This window comes from Malaclemys terrapin, chromosome 22 (genome assembly GCF_027887155.1).
Source record: "Malaclemys terrapin pileata isolate rMalTer1 chromosome 22, rMalTer1.hap1, whole genome shotgun sequence".
NCBI classification, from domain to species: Eukaryota; Metazoa; Chordata; order Testudines; family Emydidae; genus Malaclemys; species Malaclemys terrapin.
Genome location: NC_071526.1, coordinates 12,217,811 through 12,234,282, shown reverse-complemented (window position 1 = coordinate 12,234,282; position 16,472 = coordinate 12,217,811). Strand labels below are relative to the sequence as shown.

Genomic DNA, 16,472 nt, shown 5'->3' with positions numbered 1-16,472 from the left:
CACAGTAACCATTCTGTAGGGCTGTTACAGATTGAACAATCTAATACACTGCAGTACTTTGGTGTCTCTTTAAAGCAGGGGTGGAGGACACTGAATATATGAAGTAGCTGAATGTCTTTATAGCTGAAAGTGGCTGTTCCATTGGATATCTAGTTCAGCGGTTCTCAACCAGGGGTGCACAGACCCCTAAGGGTATGCACAGGGTCAGATTAAGGTTATGAGGGGCCTAAGTATGAATTACATATTGCAAAAAACATTATGATGTCATCAAACATTTAGCTATATACATATTTATGTAAAATTAACAAGTTTATTCTACTCTCACAACCCTCAATTCTTCAAACAGATACTTCTGAGTAGCACAAGGGATGCTACGCTGTCCTTCTCTTAGGCCTCCTTCCTCCTAGGTAGTGGAGTGCTCGTCTGTACGAGGATGAACACTGCAGCATTCCCCATCCTGCTCACCTCTTTCAACCTTGTGCTTCTACCCTCAGCTCTCCCCTGGCACAGTGCAAAGCCAAGCCCTGCTGGTGTTTTCCCCAAGCTATGGCCTCTACACCCACACCGCATCTCACTCTGACTGCAGACTGGGAGGCAGCCAGCTTTTATTATGTAAAAGAAAACCACTCAGGTGTAAAATCCACTGAAGTAGAGGAAGTAAGAGTGGGGAAATTACATTGGGTGGCGTATTTTAGGCTGTCTTGCTCTGAAAGCTGCCTCCCAGTGTTGCACTGGCTGAGGAGAATGTATTACTGTTTTCACATTGAACCCAACTATTATTTGTGGGCTGCAGGGCTGGCTTTAGCAGGGGCGGGGCCCCATGATGGGACGTGAATTGTCTCGCGCCACCCCCCGCCCCTCCCTGCCCCACTGGATCCCTCCCTGGTCCCGCCCCCAGCCCCACCCCCTCACTGCCCCATTGGATCCCTCCCTAAATCCCCGCCTGGCCCCGCCTCTTCCCCAAGCATGCCCCATTCCTCCTCCTCACCCCTCCCTCCCAGGCTTGCGCTAATCAGCTGTATGGCGGCACAAGCGCTGGGGGGAGAAGCAGGACGCAGCTTTTTTTTTTTTTTTCCCCGCTCCGCCGGCAGCCGCGGACGTTGCGGGGCCCTCTTAGGCACGGGGCCCCATTCCGGGGAATCGGCCGAATCAGCTTAAAGCCGGCCCTGGTGGGATGATACCCAGTTTGTGTAGTTAATCTCCCGTGATTCACCACATCAGGCCAGTCTGTCACCAAGCTCTTCCACAATTAGAATAATGGAATAGAACCATAGGACTGGAAGGGACCTCGAGAGGCCATCTAGTCCGGTCTCCTGCACTTATGGCAGGACTAAGTATTATCCATTCTAGAATGTGTGATCAGCAGCTCTGATATGATTTTTTTTAAGCATAAATTCTGTGTGCACCAGCCCCCTACAGTTTGCATATGTTTGTTTTACGCTTTCTGTAAGAAAAAGGTAACAGCTAGAAGTGACACACATCTTTAGATGGTTGCCCAGTCATAATATTTAGCACTTCTGTGCTATGTTAGCTCTTCAAAATCACTGTACAAACATTAAACAAACTTAATCTAAAGCCTTTCAGCTTTTGAATGACTAGGAGTTGACAAAACAGAGCTATTTCCTGTTGTGTTCTCTGCCCCGTAAACAAAAAGACTTCACTGAAAATCAGCAGCTTAAAAGAACCATTAAGGATCCTTCAAAAGAACAGACCAACCAAGGCTGCTGTAGTGACACCCTTGTTACAGCAGGTCTGGTGTTTGTTTAAGGCTGGTGTAGAATGAAAGGAGAGCTTCCTGTATGTGTAAATCAAGCAGACCTTGCTTATTTTTGTCCTTAAAGTGCGCAGAGTTTAGGAAAGGAAAGTGGGTGAGATTCTGCTTATACCAAGTATGAAAAAGCAGAAGGGACCAAAATCTATTTTTGTGCAAAAATCTGTTCTCCTTGAAGTCAATAAGGCTACACAGGTGTAACCATCAGCAGGAATTGGCCTGTGTTCTCATTCCCTTCTCGAATCACATTCCAGGCTTACCCAACATTTTCCACTTGGGAAAGAAGTTAGTTTGAGTTGGGGCAGAAAAATGAGGACTAACTTCAGGTTTATTTAGCTAAGTTTTTGGAATGAAACTCAAAAGAAATCAAATGTGAGGTACTTTTATGACGCATTGACCTGCTAGAGAACCAGCCTTTAGCCTATTCAGCCAGTCTTTCTATCATAGCCTGCTAAGAAGTGGATTTAATAGCCTTGAGGGAGAGGGGAGGGAGAAACCTACAACATTGTGTGTTGAGCTTCCTCCAGTGCTTTTGCAACCCCTTAAAAGTACAAAGATGCCTTGGCCTGTGGAACTAGGCTGAGCATAAGTGGTGGCCTGTGCATCCCAGTACAGAAAAATACAAAGAAAAAAATGGGACGTCTTTGATTTTTAGTACAGTTCACTACAGTATTGAACACGGTGCATCATAAATCTGAAGCTCCTCGATGGAAGGTTCTGTAAAAGTTAAAGGGCTGGTATCCGGAATGGGATGGTTTGTTTTGTTTTTCCTACAAATGTGTGGGAATTTGTTCCTTACCCATGGGAGGGGCAATAGTTCTGGCTGGAGCTGGATAGAGTGTGTGCAGGTTCTGTGCAGGCTTCCTACTCTACTGCTCTGGTACTGCCTCTCCTCCCCCTCCCCCCCAGGCACTCACCAGTTGTCCAGAAACAAGACCCAGTACACATAAAAAAGACGGTGATGCGCACTAGGACCCCAGAGGCAGTGTCCTGGAGCTGCCTGCCAGCCTCAGTCGAGGAGAGGGACAGAGGGAGCGTCTTCCCTCCCTGACAGGCAGCTAAGCAGAGCTCCAAAGACATTGGGGGGATGCCTGCTCAAACTACACCCACGGCTGGCACGGGTTCCCATGGTAACCAGATTTTTAGTGTCCGGTCACCAGTGTTAACCGGATCCCTGGCAGCGTGTTCCTGCAGCGCGGGGAGATGCAGCAGGCTGCCGGCTGAGCTCCTTCCAAGCCACAGGGGGCTGGTTTGCCTTCCCTGCTGGCAGGTGCACTCCAGCAGGGCTGCATGAGCAAGTTCGCTCCCCCCACTCACCGGGCACTGGCCGCAACCCCTGCCTGACCAGTAAGCCCTAAAAAATAGGAGGGCCTAAGGCTATAGCTTGATTAGCCTAATGGTTAATCCGGCCCTGGGTACACAGAGCTCTTCCAGGGGGTACATCAACTCATCTAGATACCTGCCGAGTTTTACAACAGGTTACATAAAAGCACTAGCGAAGTCAGGACAAACTACAATTTCATACGAGTTGTTTATACTGCTCTATATACTATACACTGAAATGTAAGTACAATATTTATATCCCAACTGATTGAATGTATAATAATATGGTAAAAATGAGAAAGCACTTTTTCAGTAAGGGTGTGCTGTGACACTTGTATTGTTATGGCTGCTTTTGTAAGCAAGTAGTTTTTGAGGATATGCAAAACAAATCAGACTCCTGAAAGTAGTCTGGAAAGGTTGCGAGCCACTGATCTAGTTAACTGAAGTTTGAGAGTGGAAGGACCTGTCTGGCTACAGCACTCCAGGAACAATCTCATTTCAAGCTCTCCCAGAGGAGAGCTGTCAATCGATCCCTGCTGACTGCCTACCCTCATAACTTGTTCTTATCAACCCACATTAAGTTTTCATTATAGCCTAACACTTCCCCTGTGGCTTCATTGCATCTACTGTGACACTTCCACAGAATCTAGGTTGAGCTCTTATCAGTGCTGCTTCTATGTGCACTCCCCCCTTGCCTCCCCAACTACAGCTTTATTGCCTTCCAGTCTCTCCTGAGGCAAGGGACAATCTTACAGTGAGAGGATGAGAGAGTTTGAGCTCTTTTGAGGTACTTATAACACACACACACACACACCTGTCCCACAAATCACAGTTGTCTGAGTGCCTTACAAACACTGATTGCATTTATCCTTGCAGCACTCCTGTCAATAATGTAAGGACGTATACTCCTCATTTACAGCATGGGAAGAAAGTGATATCCTGCTGACAAGCTAGGAATGTAACCTGTATTTCCCTCACCCCAATGCCTTAACTGTAAGACTATCTTCTCCTTCTTGACCCCCCGCTTGGTAAGGCAACCCCCGTCTTTTCATGTACTGTGCATTTATACCTGTCTACTGTATTTTCCACTCCATGCATCTGATGAAGTGAGTTCTAGCCCACGAAAACTTATGCCCATATAAATTTGTTAGTCTCTAAGGTGCCACAAGGACTCCTCGTTGTCTCTCATTCTAATAAATTCCTATGAGTCCAGCAGGACTCAAACCCATTAGACTTTTAGCATCCTAAACACAGCACAGTTCTGAGTCATGGTCAGAGGAGGATGACTGTAGGGGCTACAGTAGTAGACCCTGATACCAGAAGCCCATTTTAAACTTAAATTGATACTCTATGATGGTTTGGCTAGATCATGGGTCGGCAACCTTTCAGAAGTGATGTGCCGAGTCTTAATTTATTCACAGTAATTTAAGGTTTCGTGTGCCAGTAATACATTTTAACGTTTTTAGGTCTCTTTCTATAAGTCTATAATATATAACTAAACTATTGTTGTATGTGAAGTAAATAAGGTTTTTAAAATGTTTAAGAAGCTTCATTTAAAATTAAATTAAAATGCAGAGCCCCCCAGACTGGTGGCCAGGACCCGGGCAGTGTGAGTGCCACTGAAAATCAGCTCACGTGCCGTCTTCGGCACCCGTGCCATAGCTTGCCTACCCCTGGGCTAGATTACAGCACCTACTGTATCTTGCCACTTGCTTAAACTTCTAATGGTTTGCAGCAGTGTATCCAGCTAACTTATTAAGAAACAGTTTCCAGATGTGTCAATTCAATGTCAGTGTGCTTTGTTCAACTCAGTGCGTATAGGCAGTGGGTAGATATCGGGGGTGGAGGGAAGAGGTGCTGGCCTAGTGCTTCTGCTACTATAGTCTTCTGAAAGGAGAAAAGGGGACGGGAAGAAGATTCTATCACTCCAGGCCTGCCACTCACTTTGAGCAACCGTTCCAATACCAAAACCATTTTATGGTAGATACAATCAACTGCATTGGTCTGAAGTGTGTCCTTTTAAAAATCCAACAGTTTACGGCTCTGGTCTGAATAACTTGGGCCAAATCCCTCTTTAATGTAACTTTATTGAAGTCCATGTATTTCCACCAGGGACCAATTTAGTCCCCTGCATATGATTCCTCTTCTTGCTTTGCAGCAACCAGTGGACAAAAACACCATTTCCAGAGCGCTGCACATTCCTGTCAGTATCAGTGACGCTTAATGTGTAGCCAGAGCTGGAAACAAAGGTGTGACACAATCACTGTTCTCCCAGATGGAGCGTGCTCTCTGAGTGGCACAAAAAGGTTCTGAAGTCAATCAAACAAAATAAAAAATGTATTAAAAGACTGTCCCTGTCAATGGTGACTAGGAATCAATTGGCAAGAAGAAGCACTGCTGTCCTACCGAACAACAGTTCCAGCTAGTGTTGAACTCTGCCATTTAAAACCTATGGAGCTATGTTTGCCACGTTAGAAATTGGTTTGCGAAGTTGGCAACGTCAGAAATTGCCACACAACAGACTAACAACAGGCTCATCCATTATCCCGTCTGGACTCCTGCCTAAGTTGGTAACTACAGAAAGTATAAACCTCCGCAATGAGTTGGATTCTGCCCCCGGTTATTTCTAACCCCATGGAGTTGCTAATGTATTACTTGGGTGCAGAATGTGATCCATTCGCCTAGTTGCAAAATTGTACAGAAAACTGCTTTTTGCCCTTAGCCCCTGAGCAGGTATCAGCTGTAATAGCTGGAGCAGTAATCCTTTGCCTCTTCCCCTAGCAAGTGTAACTGTAAATGTTACAGGTTGCACAGCTAATCAGTCTGTCCTTAAATCTAGAGGAGTGTTTTGCTATTCAGAGCTAAAGCTACCAGAGTATCACGCTGTCAAGCCTTTCTCAGGCCAGGCTCCACTAACTACTGAATTAAGCTTCTCAGAGAGGGGGCTTGTACCAGTGGGGATGAGTATTAGTCCCGCAACTGATCTAGCCTGACAGAAATGCTGTTAGCCAGTTTACAGCCATGGAATCTGAGCCAGTAGAAAATAGTAAGAAGGCCGCTCTAGTTCCTGTCATCAATTCAATTCCTTCCCCACGGGCTGTAGAACTCACTGCCACCTTCTAGCAGGGACGGAAAGAGCTTAGTAAGAGCGGTAAAGTGCAGGCCCCATGACAACATGAATAGCTGCAGTAACAGTGCATGGGATAAACCTGTATCAGGGTTTAAACACTGAGCGTACCTGACACTTGCCTGTCCCTCCCACCCCACTGCAGGAAGCCACCTTCTTGCCCTTGCCCCTTCACTGAACTTTTAGTACCTGCCTGCGCCTGCCCCTGCCCCCTTCCCGCTGACCCCTGGGCATTTGCTGTCCCCTCTCCAGACCCACTGACTTATGGGCAGCTACTACCCCCCTCCTTGCCGAGTCCAACCCCTGAGCACCTGCTACCCACCCCTGCTCCCCTGACACCAGCTCCCCTCCCTGCTGACCCCATAGCACCTGCTGCCCTCCACCCCCCTCCCGCTGACACCTGAGCACCTGCTGCCCTCCACCCCCTCCCCGCTGACCCCATAGCACCTGCTGCCCTCCACCTCCTCCCACTGACCCCTGAGCACCTGCTGCCCTCCACCCCCTCCCACTGACCCCTGAGCACCTGCTGCCCTCCACCCCCCTCCCACTGACCCCCTCCCCACTGACCCCATAGCACCTGCTGCCCTCCACCCCCTCCCCGCTGACCCCATAGCACCTGCTGCCCTCCACCCCCTCCCACTGACCCCTGAGCACCTGCTGCCCTCCACCCCCCTCCCGCTGACCCCCTCCCCACTGACCCCATAGCACCTGCTGCCCTCCACCCCCTCCCCGCTGACCCCTGACACCTGCTGCCCCCCATCCAGCTCCCCTCCCCGCTGACCCCTGACCCCTGCTGCCCCCCACCCAGCTCCCTTCCCCAATGCCCCCTGCTGCCCCTAGGGTGACCAGATAGCAAGTGTGAAAAATCAGGATGGGGGGTAATAGGAGCCTATATTAAAAAAAAGACCCCAAAATCGGGACTGTCCCTATAAAATCGGGACACCTGGTCACCCCGCCCTGCCGACCCCTGGCACCAGCCCGTCCCCATCCCACGTGACCTGGCTGGACCAACGGCGGGGGGGTTCCCCCCACGGCGCATCACGTGACGGAGGAGCAGCTCCCTCCCCGTCACGTGAGGAGGCGGCGGCGCTATTACGTGCCCCCGCGCGCCAGCAGCTGGGCCATGGCGCACGGACACGGGCACGGCGCGGGCGGCTGCTGCTGCGGGGCCGAGCGCGAGGAGCCCCCCGAGCGCCGCGGCCTGGCCTGGGGCCTCTACCTGCGCATCGACCGCGAGCGGCTCCAGTGCCTCAACGAGCGGCGGGAGGGCAGCGGGGCGCGGGTCTTCCGCGCCTGGGAGGAGCGGGGGGACCGCAGCCAGGTACCCGCCGGGGGGGGTTGGGGGCGGGTCTAACACCCTTGCCCCGCCCCTTCTACGAGGCCCCGCCCACTCCCCACCACCCCCTTGCTCGCTAGCGCATTTTCACGGGACCGGGGAGGGGAGCGGGGCAGTTGTGGGTGTCAGGGCTCCGGCTGGGGGTGCGGGCTGTGGTGTGGGGCCAGGGATGAGGGGGTTGGAGTGCAGGAGGGGCTGAGGGGTGTGGGCTCTGGGAGGGAATTCAGGTGAGGGAGGGGGCTCAGGACAGGGGTAGGGGGTTGGGGTGCAGGAGGGGCTCTGGAAGGGAGTTTGGGTGCAGGAGGGGGCTCAGGAGTGGGGTAGAGGGTTGGGGAGAGGGTGAAGCGTATGGGCTCTGGGAGGGAATTCAGGTGAGGGAAGGGGCTCAGGACTGAGGTAGGGGGGTGGGGTGAGGGGCGCAGGCTCCAGGTGGCGCTTACCTAAGGTGGCTCCTGGGAAGCTGCTGACATGGTCCTCTGGCTCCTAGTATTCTGCAGAGCTGGTGATCAGGGTGGGGGCAGCACGTGGAGCCCCTGTGGCCACCCCTGCACACTTAGGGGCTGCAGGGACATACCGGCTGCTTCCAGGAGCCTGGTAGGGAGCCTGCCTGCCCTGCAGCGCTGCTGACTGACCTTTTAACGGCCCGGTTAGTGGTGCTGAGCAGAGCCACCAGGATCCCTTTTTGACCAGGCGTTCCAGTCAAAAAACAGACACCTGGCAACCCTGGGGGGGACACACACACGTACAAGAGGTACCAGTGCAGCTGGGTGTCACTTTAGTCTAGGGAGTCCCTAAGGTCCACCGTGTCCTGGATGGCAGTTGGTGTGGCTGCTTGCCAGGGAGCCCAGCTCTGGGCCCCTGCCACCCGGACCTAAACAAAGGGCTGGGAGAGAATCCCCTGGGTGTGGAGTTTAGCGTGCGGCCTCCCCGCTTTGTCGCAGCCACCCATTGTGCGATCCCTGCCTGCCTCCAGCTCCTGTGCTGGCTGGGCTCTGCAGCTGCTCCTGGTGCTCTCTCTGGTGGGGGTCTGGGCACCTAGCGCTCAGCGGCAGTGAGGGTTACACCATGAGGGAAAGTGGGCAGGGCGGGCTGAGAGATTCCAGGCTGTCTCCAGTGTCCTGGCCCTGAGGCACCAGCAGTGAAGGTCCACGCTTCGTGTTTGTGGACCTCCCTGAGAGCTTAGTTCCTCCTGGGACACTGACCTTTCCGGAGTTCAGTTCCTCTATTGATTTTGGTTGCTGCTTCCCAGATGATGCCAGTGCATTCGCCATACCAGTTCTTCCTTGGCTTTCTTTGTTTTCTCTTTCCTCCCTCGGGTACCTGATTCGATGCTTGTTTGGCATTCAATGTTCCAGTCCCAACCACCTGAGCCTTCTTTCTTTGTTGGAGGTTTCTAACATGCCCTGCTCTGTCCGCTCCCTTCCTTTCGCATTTGGGTATTCACCCACGAAAGCTCATGCTCCAATATGTCTGTTAGTCTATAAGGTGCCACAGGACTCTTTGCTGCATTTTGACACTCTGTGACATGTGTAATGTCTTCCTCAGCCATCTGTGGTGGGCAGCCTCCTATCTGTCTTTGTTAGCCATAGCCAAGGGCCCTGTCTCTGCTCCATACAGCACCATGTTCAGTACAGTCGCATGGTATAGTCTGACCAGTAGTTTGTGGAGATCTCTGTTTGACCGGTTGTCATTCATTCTATTTGTATACCAGCATAACTGAATTTGTTGGGCGGGGGGGATGACTTTACCAAAATAATTATACTAGCACAGCCCCACTGTGGATACGAAAGGGTGGTGGTGATGATGATGATTTTTTTTTTTTTAAACTGGTATAGTGTATTGCACTTGGGAAGGCTGGAATAAGGTCTACCAGTAAAAGGGCAGTTCTGCCTTTATAAGCTGCATCCACACCAAGAGCACTTGGCTATAGACTGAGGTCTAGCAATACTGTCCATGTGTGTCTAGTGTAGACATGGCCAAAGGTCATGTCTATGCTATAGACTTCTGCTGGCACAGGCCTGTCAGTCAGGAGTGTGCTGAGGTGTGATCCCTGACCAATAGAGCTGTGCTGGCAGAAGCCCTTGGTACGAATAGACGGTTATACGGGCAAAGGTGTGCTTAGACTGGGATAGCTTGTTTTGCTTGTAGCGGTGGCTTTACTGTACTGATACAAAGTGAAACTTGGAGCACTTCGCTGGTATAGCATACTGGCATCCCTATACCAGCAAAGTGCTCCTCACGTAGCATGACATTAGCCATAACAAAAAAAGGCTCTGTGTCTCACCCCTCAGATACTTTCTAGTGGATGCTTCAGTGGGTTATTGAATTAAATCTCTTTCTACTGAATACATTAGAACACTTACTAGGAGGCAGAGTATCTGTATAAAATACAACTGAACTATAATTTTCAGTGTAAACGAAGTTCATTGGATAATGCATTGTCCATATTGTTCATTCATAATTCCCAAAATAAAGTAGTGCATATTAACATGGGTCTACAGTAAGTGTATTAGCACAAAGCTTCCAATGGAATGCAGATATGAACTGATGCAGAAGGCAGTGCATGGGAAGCGTAATATACGGCATTACAGAATATCTTCATTATCTGCTTCTAAAGGATTTTTTTTAATCCAGTTTTGTATCTTTTAGTTTGTCGAAAGTGATGATGATGAAGTAGAACTTCTGTTTAATATCCCGTAAGTACCTGCTTGGCACCATTTCATGCCCTGTTAGCACCTGATGCACTTAGTTTTATTTGTGGCTGGGTTCTTTGCTCACAATAGTCTTCCTCGTATGCTCTTGGGAAATAAACTAGAAAACCAGTTTGGGTGATGGCAGCTCTTCTTGACTGAGATTTACTGAATTGTGTGATGTGTAATCAAGACTAACTGGAAGTGAAGTCACTGATTCTGTGTTTCATGGCAGGTTTACAGGCAACGTGAAGCTAAAAGGGATAATTGTGATGGGAGAGGATGATGATACACACCCGTCAGAGATGAGACTGTAAGTGGAACTGGGCCTGGCCACCAGGAAAGCTCATGTTGGGCAGATATTGTATAGAGTATCTATTTGCACAGCTGTTTTAGAGCAGCGTTTTGAAATCTCTAAGCAGTGTTTTTACCATCTCCTCAGTGATGGTCTTCCAGTTGCCGTGTGTAGCTGAGACTGAACACTAGAGTGACTCATACTAAGGGCTTGTATTTTTTTTTTTTACCTCATTGCTTTTTTTAAAAAAAAAAAAAAAACCTAAATACTTTAGCTTTTCCTTTCCCACTGCAAAGTTCTCCTTGCCCAATGACCTCAGTATTCCTATCCCCATTTTACAGATGTCAGAGCCCAAATCAGAAGCCAGGAATACCTGACTTCAGGCGAGGCTGCCCTTTCATATTGCTGCGTAGAAGTTCCTATACTAGATTAACACTAATGTAATTATCTGGTGATAAGCATGATTAAGGCCCTGTGAAAATTGCTAGGGGGGTGGTGGGTGTTAATTCGTGGCAGTGTCTCGGGTAGGGGTTTGAATTTCACAGGATGTGCATGGCTGCTGAGTTCCCCCACAAACTACTACCATTTTTCCAATGGCAGGCTGGTCCTATTTCAGGAGGTAGGGGTGTGGGACATGGGGAAGGGGGATGTATCCTCACTAGGCACCGTCCCTCTGTTCTAGCCTGGTCTGGGTCCAGGATTGGGGCCTAGATCGCTAGAGCCCTGCATGGATGCAAAATTTGTATCCGCATCCAATCCACAAACATGGTCTGTGGCTATAAAGCAGATATCTGCAGATCTGCAGGGCTCTATACATCATGCTGTGCTCCGCTGAGACCTGGGCCACTGCTGCTGCTTCCTGCCCTGGCTGGGGGAGTGGTGTGGCAGGGATTAGGAGCTCTGGCAGGCCCCGGGGGAGACGGTGCAGTGCTAGCTGGCAAGGAGCTGAGACCAGGATCCACCACTTGAAGCACTAGCGGGGTGGGTGGGTGTAGCGGGGTGTCTAATTTATCCCCCTGCTGGGGCAGAGCCCCCTCACAGACCTGTTTGTGCTCCAAACAGAAGATTCCAGTCTCAGCTCTTTGCCAGCTGATGCTGCGGTGTCCCCTGCAGGCCTGCTGTGGGCCACCATGAGGCAGGCCGGGGCTCCTAATTGCCGCAGGTTGTCCGTGCCACATGGCCTCCCAACTGCTGGCAGGACAGGAAGCAGCAGTGGTCTGGACTGGAGCTGAGCTCGGGGTGAACTGGGACCTGCCCTGGGCCAGGCAGTTGTTGCTGCCAGCCTACTGCCTCAGGAGCAGCCCGGTACCGTGGTTTTTCTAAGAGCTCGGAGGCAGAAGCAGGAATGTTGTTTGAAAAATGATGGTATTGGGCTAATTTTACAGTTTCTGTGAAACTGTGTCTTATTCAGGGCCCTAATCATCACTTGGCTTTCCACTAAAGGAGCTTTTTCCCCCTCATCTTTGCTCTGTCTCTAATGCACTAGAATCCTAACCCCTCTCTCTATAGAATTTATAGAAATGTAGGGCTGGAAGGGACCGTGGGAAGTCATCAAGCCCAGCCATCTGTGCTGGGGCAGGATCTAATAGACCTGGACCAGCCCTGACCGATGTTTATCCAACCTGTTCCTAAAAATCTCCAATGATGGGGATTCTACAACCTCCTTTGGAAACCTATTCCAGAACTTGACTACCCTTAGAGTTAGGAAGTTTTTCCTAATATCTAACCTAAATCTCCCTGGTTGCAGATTAAACCCATTTCTTCTTGTCCTGCCCAGTGGACATGGAGAACAATTGTCTTCTTTATAGCAGCCCTTAACATATTTGTAGACTATTATCAGGTTCCCCCATCAGTCTTCTTTTCTCAAGACAAAACATGTCCAGATTTTTTAACCTTTCGTCATAGGTCAGGTTTTCTAAACCTTTTAGCATTTTTGTTGTGCTCCTGTAGATTCTCTCAAATTGTCCACACCTGGCACCCAGAATTGCACACACTGTTCCAGCTGAGGCTTCCTCAGTGCTGAGTAGAGCAGGACATGTACTGGAAGTGATGTGGGTTGCAAATGTCTTAAATCTGCAGCTCTGTTCCTTGCTCGTGTTTACTACTTGTAGTGTGTTGACAATTCCTGATATGATGCAAGTGCTGTTTTCTTGGCTGATCCAGTTGTGTGTGTTCCACAGGACACAGCCAGTTTAATAACCCAGTGGTGGGAAGAGAGGGGAGAAAAATAAATCAATTAGCTGAGATGCATTTTAACCACTGTTGTGTTTTTTTTTGTCCACTCCCAGGTTCAAGAACATTCCTCACATGTCATTTGATGACACAGCCAGAGAACCAGATCAGATGTTCAGTCTGAATCGAGATCTAACAGGAGAACTGGAGTATCCCACAAAGTATGAGACAGGCTCTTCCCTTCTCTGTGGTGCATCTGTTAGGGATGCACTGGAGTTCATTCCTCCTGGAGCCAATGAGTTTGTGTTCCTTTTATCAGAGCCTACTCATATGCTATTCAACGGTTAGAAAGTGTTAAGAGGGGGAGAGCAGTTCCTTCACTCACATCATAACATCTCATCAAATAATAGAATGTGTTTTTTAAATGCCTTTTCTGGCTCTTCCCAGCACTTGTGTTGGAGTGAGAACTCTACCTGTCCCTAAATGGTGTTGAAGACCTTTTTCCTGGGGAGGGAAGTTCTTGGGTCTTGCATCCTGGAGGCTCCCCAAACTGAATTCTCAATGCCTTGTCTCCTCCACCTCTTACACCAAGGAGGACTGAAGAAGGCTCCTTTTACTGTTCTCCAGTCTACCAGAGGAGTCACATGTCAGGCACACCAGGTGCTTCCTTCACCCTCCCTCCCAGTTCTTGTTGATCCAAGGAGTGAATGGCTAAGACACCAGGTCTCCTACATGGCAGTGCTTAGTCTCCACACCCCAATAGGTTTTCCTTTTCAAGTAACACCTTCATCCTCTTTAGTGCAAAAACTGCTCCAGAAATTAGGATTTATTTCCTGGGTGACTGGTTACATGCTGAACTCTGAACTCAGTCTGTTTTTTTGTCTTTTCTTCCAGAATTGCTCGTTTCTCAAACGTTTACCATCTCTCCATCCACATTTCCAAGAATTTTGGAGCTGAGACAACAAAGATCTTTTATATAGGCCTGAGGGGAGAGTGGACAGAGGTGAGTGAGAGCAGGGAGAAAATGAGCAAAACACATCACAAATGCAGAAGTCGTCTTGAATTGCAACTTGTACAGTTGGGTCTGTCTAGGTGTGGTTATTTATAAGAAACTTGGAAAGCGCTATGGAGATTGATCAGTAACTGAGTTAATTTGCTGAACTGAATCAACCCAAATAAGGCTTGGTTAGTTTCCTTCCCTGAATCCAACATGAACTGCTGTGATTCTGGGAAGCTGCCTGTTAAGAAGTGGGAGGTGCTGGCATTGCTGTTGGATTTATTTAAGGGACATATTTTTGTCACAGGCATGATTCTGTTAAGAACCAGGTACATGCAGAAGAGGCTGCAGTCTTGCAAGTACAGATTTAAAACATTGACATAGCATAGGTTCAGCATTAATCGCGGGATGACTTGTAATGTAAAGCATTCCTTGAGCTAGGGCAGGTGCCTGGGCCTCAATGGCTGGCACCAAATTCAGTTTGGGCAGATCTTGGGGAGGGTGGGAGAGACTACTTTGGACAGAAGTGAAATGGGAAGTGCTGGTCAGATTCCATTTTTTGGTAGACTAAACTGAGCTTTAATGGGACTAAATATGTTTGCCTTGATTCAGGCTTATCGACATGAAGTGACCATCTGCAACTATGAAGCATCAGCAAACCCAGCTGACCACAAAATTGATCAGATCATGCCGGAGACCCACTTCATTTCCTAACAGTAGCACCGGGATGCTCCCAAAGGCTTCATTATCCATACACTGAGTTAATGGACTGACTCTGAAGAGAACAGATTCTTGGGGCGCTGGAGAGAGTGGGGAAATTGCTTTTATTTCTTCTTGTCTTTGCCCTGGGAAGAAGAGTGCCAATGCGTGAAATCTCTTTATAAAGTTAATTGATTGCTAATGGCAATCATCTGTTGGGTGCTTCAGCACTCTGAAGAATCAGGCCTTGACGTAGTGGAGTGTCTCTCCTCCACAGTGGCAACCTCGTGGCCTAATCGTTTATGTTGCCAATTGGAAATAAAAGCATATCCTCTCGCTGTGTATGCCCCAAGCTTCAAGATTGGTTTGTGTCTGAAATGCTGGATACTGGAGACCAACAACGCCAGGAAACATCCTCCGGTTGCTACTCTGTTGTCCCTGGGTGTTGAACAATTGGTGCTGGTGTGTGAAGCTTGAGCCTAACCGTGACTTGATGTAGGGTTATTGCTGTATTGAGGAGACAGGAATTGTAAACTAAAACTTGCATCTTGAGATTCTGTTCCCCTGAAATGTAAATTCTGAGGGAAATCTAAACCCGTGGGAGAGATGCTGGATCCTTAACATATATAAAAGTGAAAATACAGGACTGTATGGTTGAGGGGGCTTAGCAGAAAGTGTTCAAAGCATTGTGTGTGTACATTTAAAGTTGTGGCTTTTTGCTGAAGGTATGGAGCCTCCACTCCATGTTAGAAGCCAGAGCTGGAGACCTAGGAGTTCCTTTAGGCACAACTTTATAAGGAATGTAACTAATCTTTCCTAATAAATCTATGGCAGATGTAATTTGTTTCATTTCTTGTGTCCCTTCCTGCTGCATCTTGACTTATGTGTAGCCATGTACCTGTCTAGTTGCAGAAAGGGTTTAATGCAATTGAGTGTACCTCTCAGATGTGGGGTGCTTTACAGCCAAACAATACTATCATTAAATAGAGCATGGTTACCATGGTGTAACAGTCAAAAGAGCTATGAATCTAGCAGCTCAAAACCTCTTTATTCACCATTAATGGCTAAGCCCCAATAAAAAGTTTCTGCAAACAACTATGAAAAGTGTGTGTGTGTGTGGGGGGGGAGAACCAATGTGCAGGCTTATAGGTGCAAAGCAGTGGTAGTAATTAGCTACCAGTGGAGCAACCGCCTCAGGTTTATTTCAGTGTTTGCAGAAATAAGAACTGTGATGGATAACCTAGCTGTACATACCATTCATGGCATACGTATGAGGCTGGCGTAATCTAAGTGTATTACTTGTGTCGTCTTGTATCCTCAATGAGGATGACATCTGGTAGTGATTGGAGTGGCACACTGCAATCTGTGTTTGTTTCCTGCGGTGCTTAAGGAATGGGGAAAACATTAGATCTTCCTCTCAATTGCTTTATGTGACACATCCAGTTGAAGTTGTCTGCAGTTATGTATATACAGGCTGCTTTTCATACCTTTGCACAACCTCCCATCAAAAAGAGCAGGCTGTAACTAGAACAGTGTGCTGAGGTGACATACAACTAACCTTGTGTGGCTGGAATGGAAGTTCAAAATTGCCTTAAACTGCAGTTTTATGGCATTAACTCCCCTTCAAGAAGGGGTTTAAAATATCTTTATCAAATTTAATCCTACCCATTAGGGGGAGGGATAGTTCAGTGGTTTGATCATTGGCCTGCTAAACCTCAATCTTTGAGGGGGCCACTTAAGGATTTGGGGCAAAATCAGTACTTGGTCCTGCTAGTGAAGGCAGGGGGCTGGACTCTATGACCTTTCGGGGTCCCTTCCAGTTCTGAGATGAAGAGAACTTTCTCTGAGGCAGCAATTTCACTTTATAGTCAGAGGGCAGAAATTGCAGGATCACACTTCACTGTGATACTAACTTTGTCCTTTTAAGTGGGGCAGTCTGGGTTTCAATCAAAAAAAGTACAGCTGTGCTGAGGGTTGTCAGCATTTTTAATTCGTCAGTAATGCAGGAACAGGGGGTGTGAGAGAGTGATACTGTCTCTAAAGCAAAGAAATAGCTCTGCCA

General features: G+C 48.6%; 1 protein-coding gene across 1 annotated transcript; it reads left to right on the top strand.

Annotated features, from left to right (window-relative positions):
- The first annotated feature begins 7,308 nt into the window (after positions 1–7,308).
- Positions 7,309–15,250, top strand: PITHD1 (PITH domain containing 1). The gene is made up of 6 exons (XM_054011946.1): positions 7,309–7,542; positions 10,207–10,253; positions 10,483–10,560; positions 12,831–12,935; positions 13,609–13,717; positions 14,324–15,250. The coding sequence occupies exons 1-6, from the start codon at positions 7,345–7,347 to the stop codon at positions 14,423–14,425; spliced, it is 639 nt and encodes a 212-aa protein (XP_053867921.1). The 5' UTR covers positions 7,309–7,344; the 3' UTR covers positions 14,426–15,250.
- Positions 15,251–16,472: the final 1,222 nt, after the last annotated feature.

What these genes read in the sequence shown, in the direction of transcription:
- PITHD1 (XM_054011946.1), top strand. Translation starts at nt 7,345, where the DNA reads ATGGCGCACGGACACGGGCACGGCGCGGGCGGCTGCTGCTGCGGGGCC. An exon ending in GAACTTCTGTTTAATATCCC is followed by an intron (nt 10,254 to 10,482) that starts GTAAGTACCTGC and finishes GTTTCATGGCAG; the next exon opens with GTTTACAGGCAACGTGAAGC. An exon ending in GAACTGGAGTATCCCACAAA is followed by an intron (nt 12,936 to 13,608) that starts GTATGAGACAGG and finishes CTTTTCTTCCAG; the next exon opens with AATTGCTCGTTTCTCAAACG.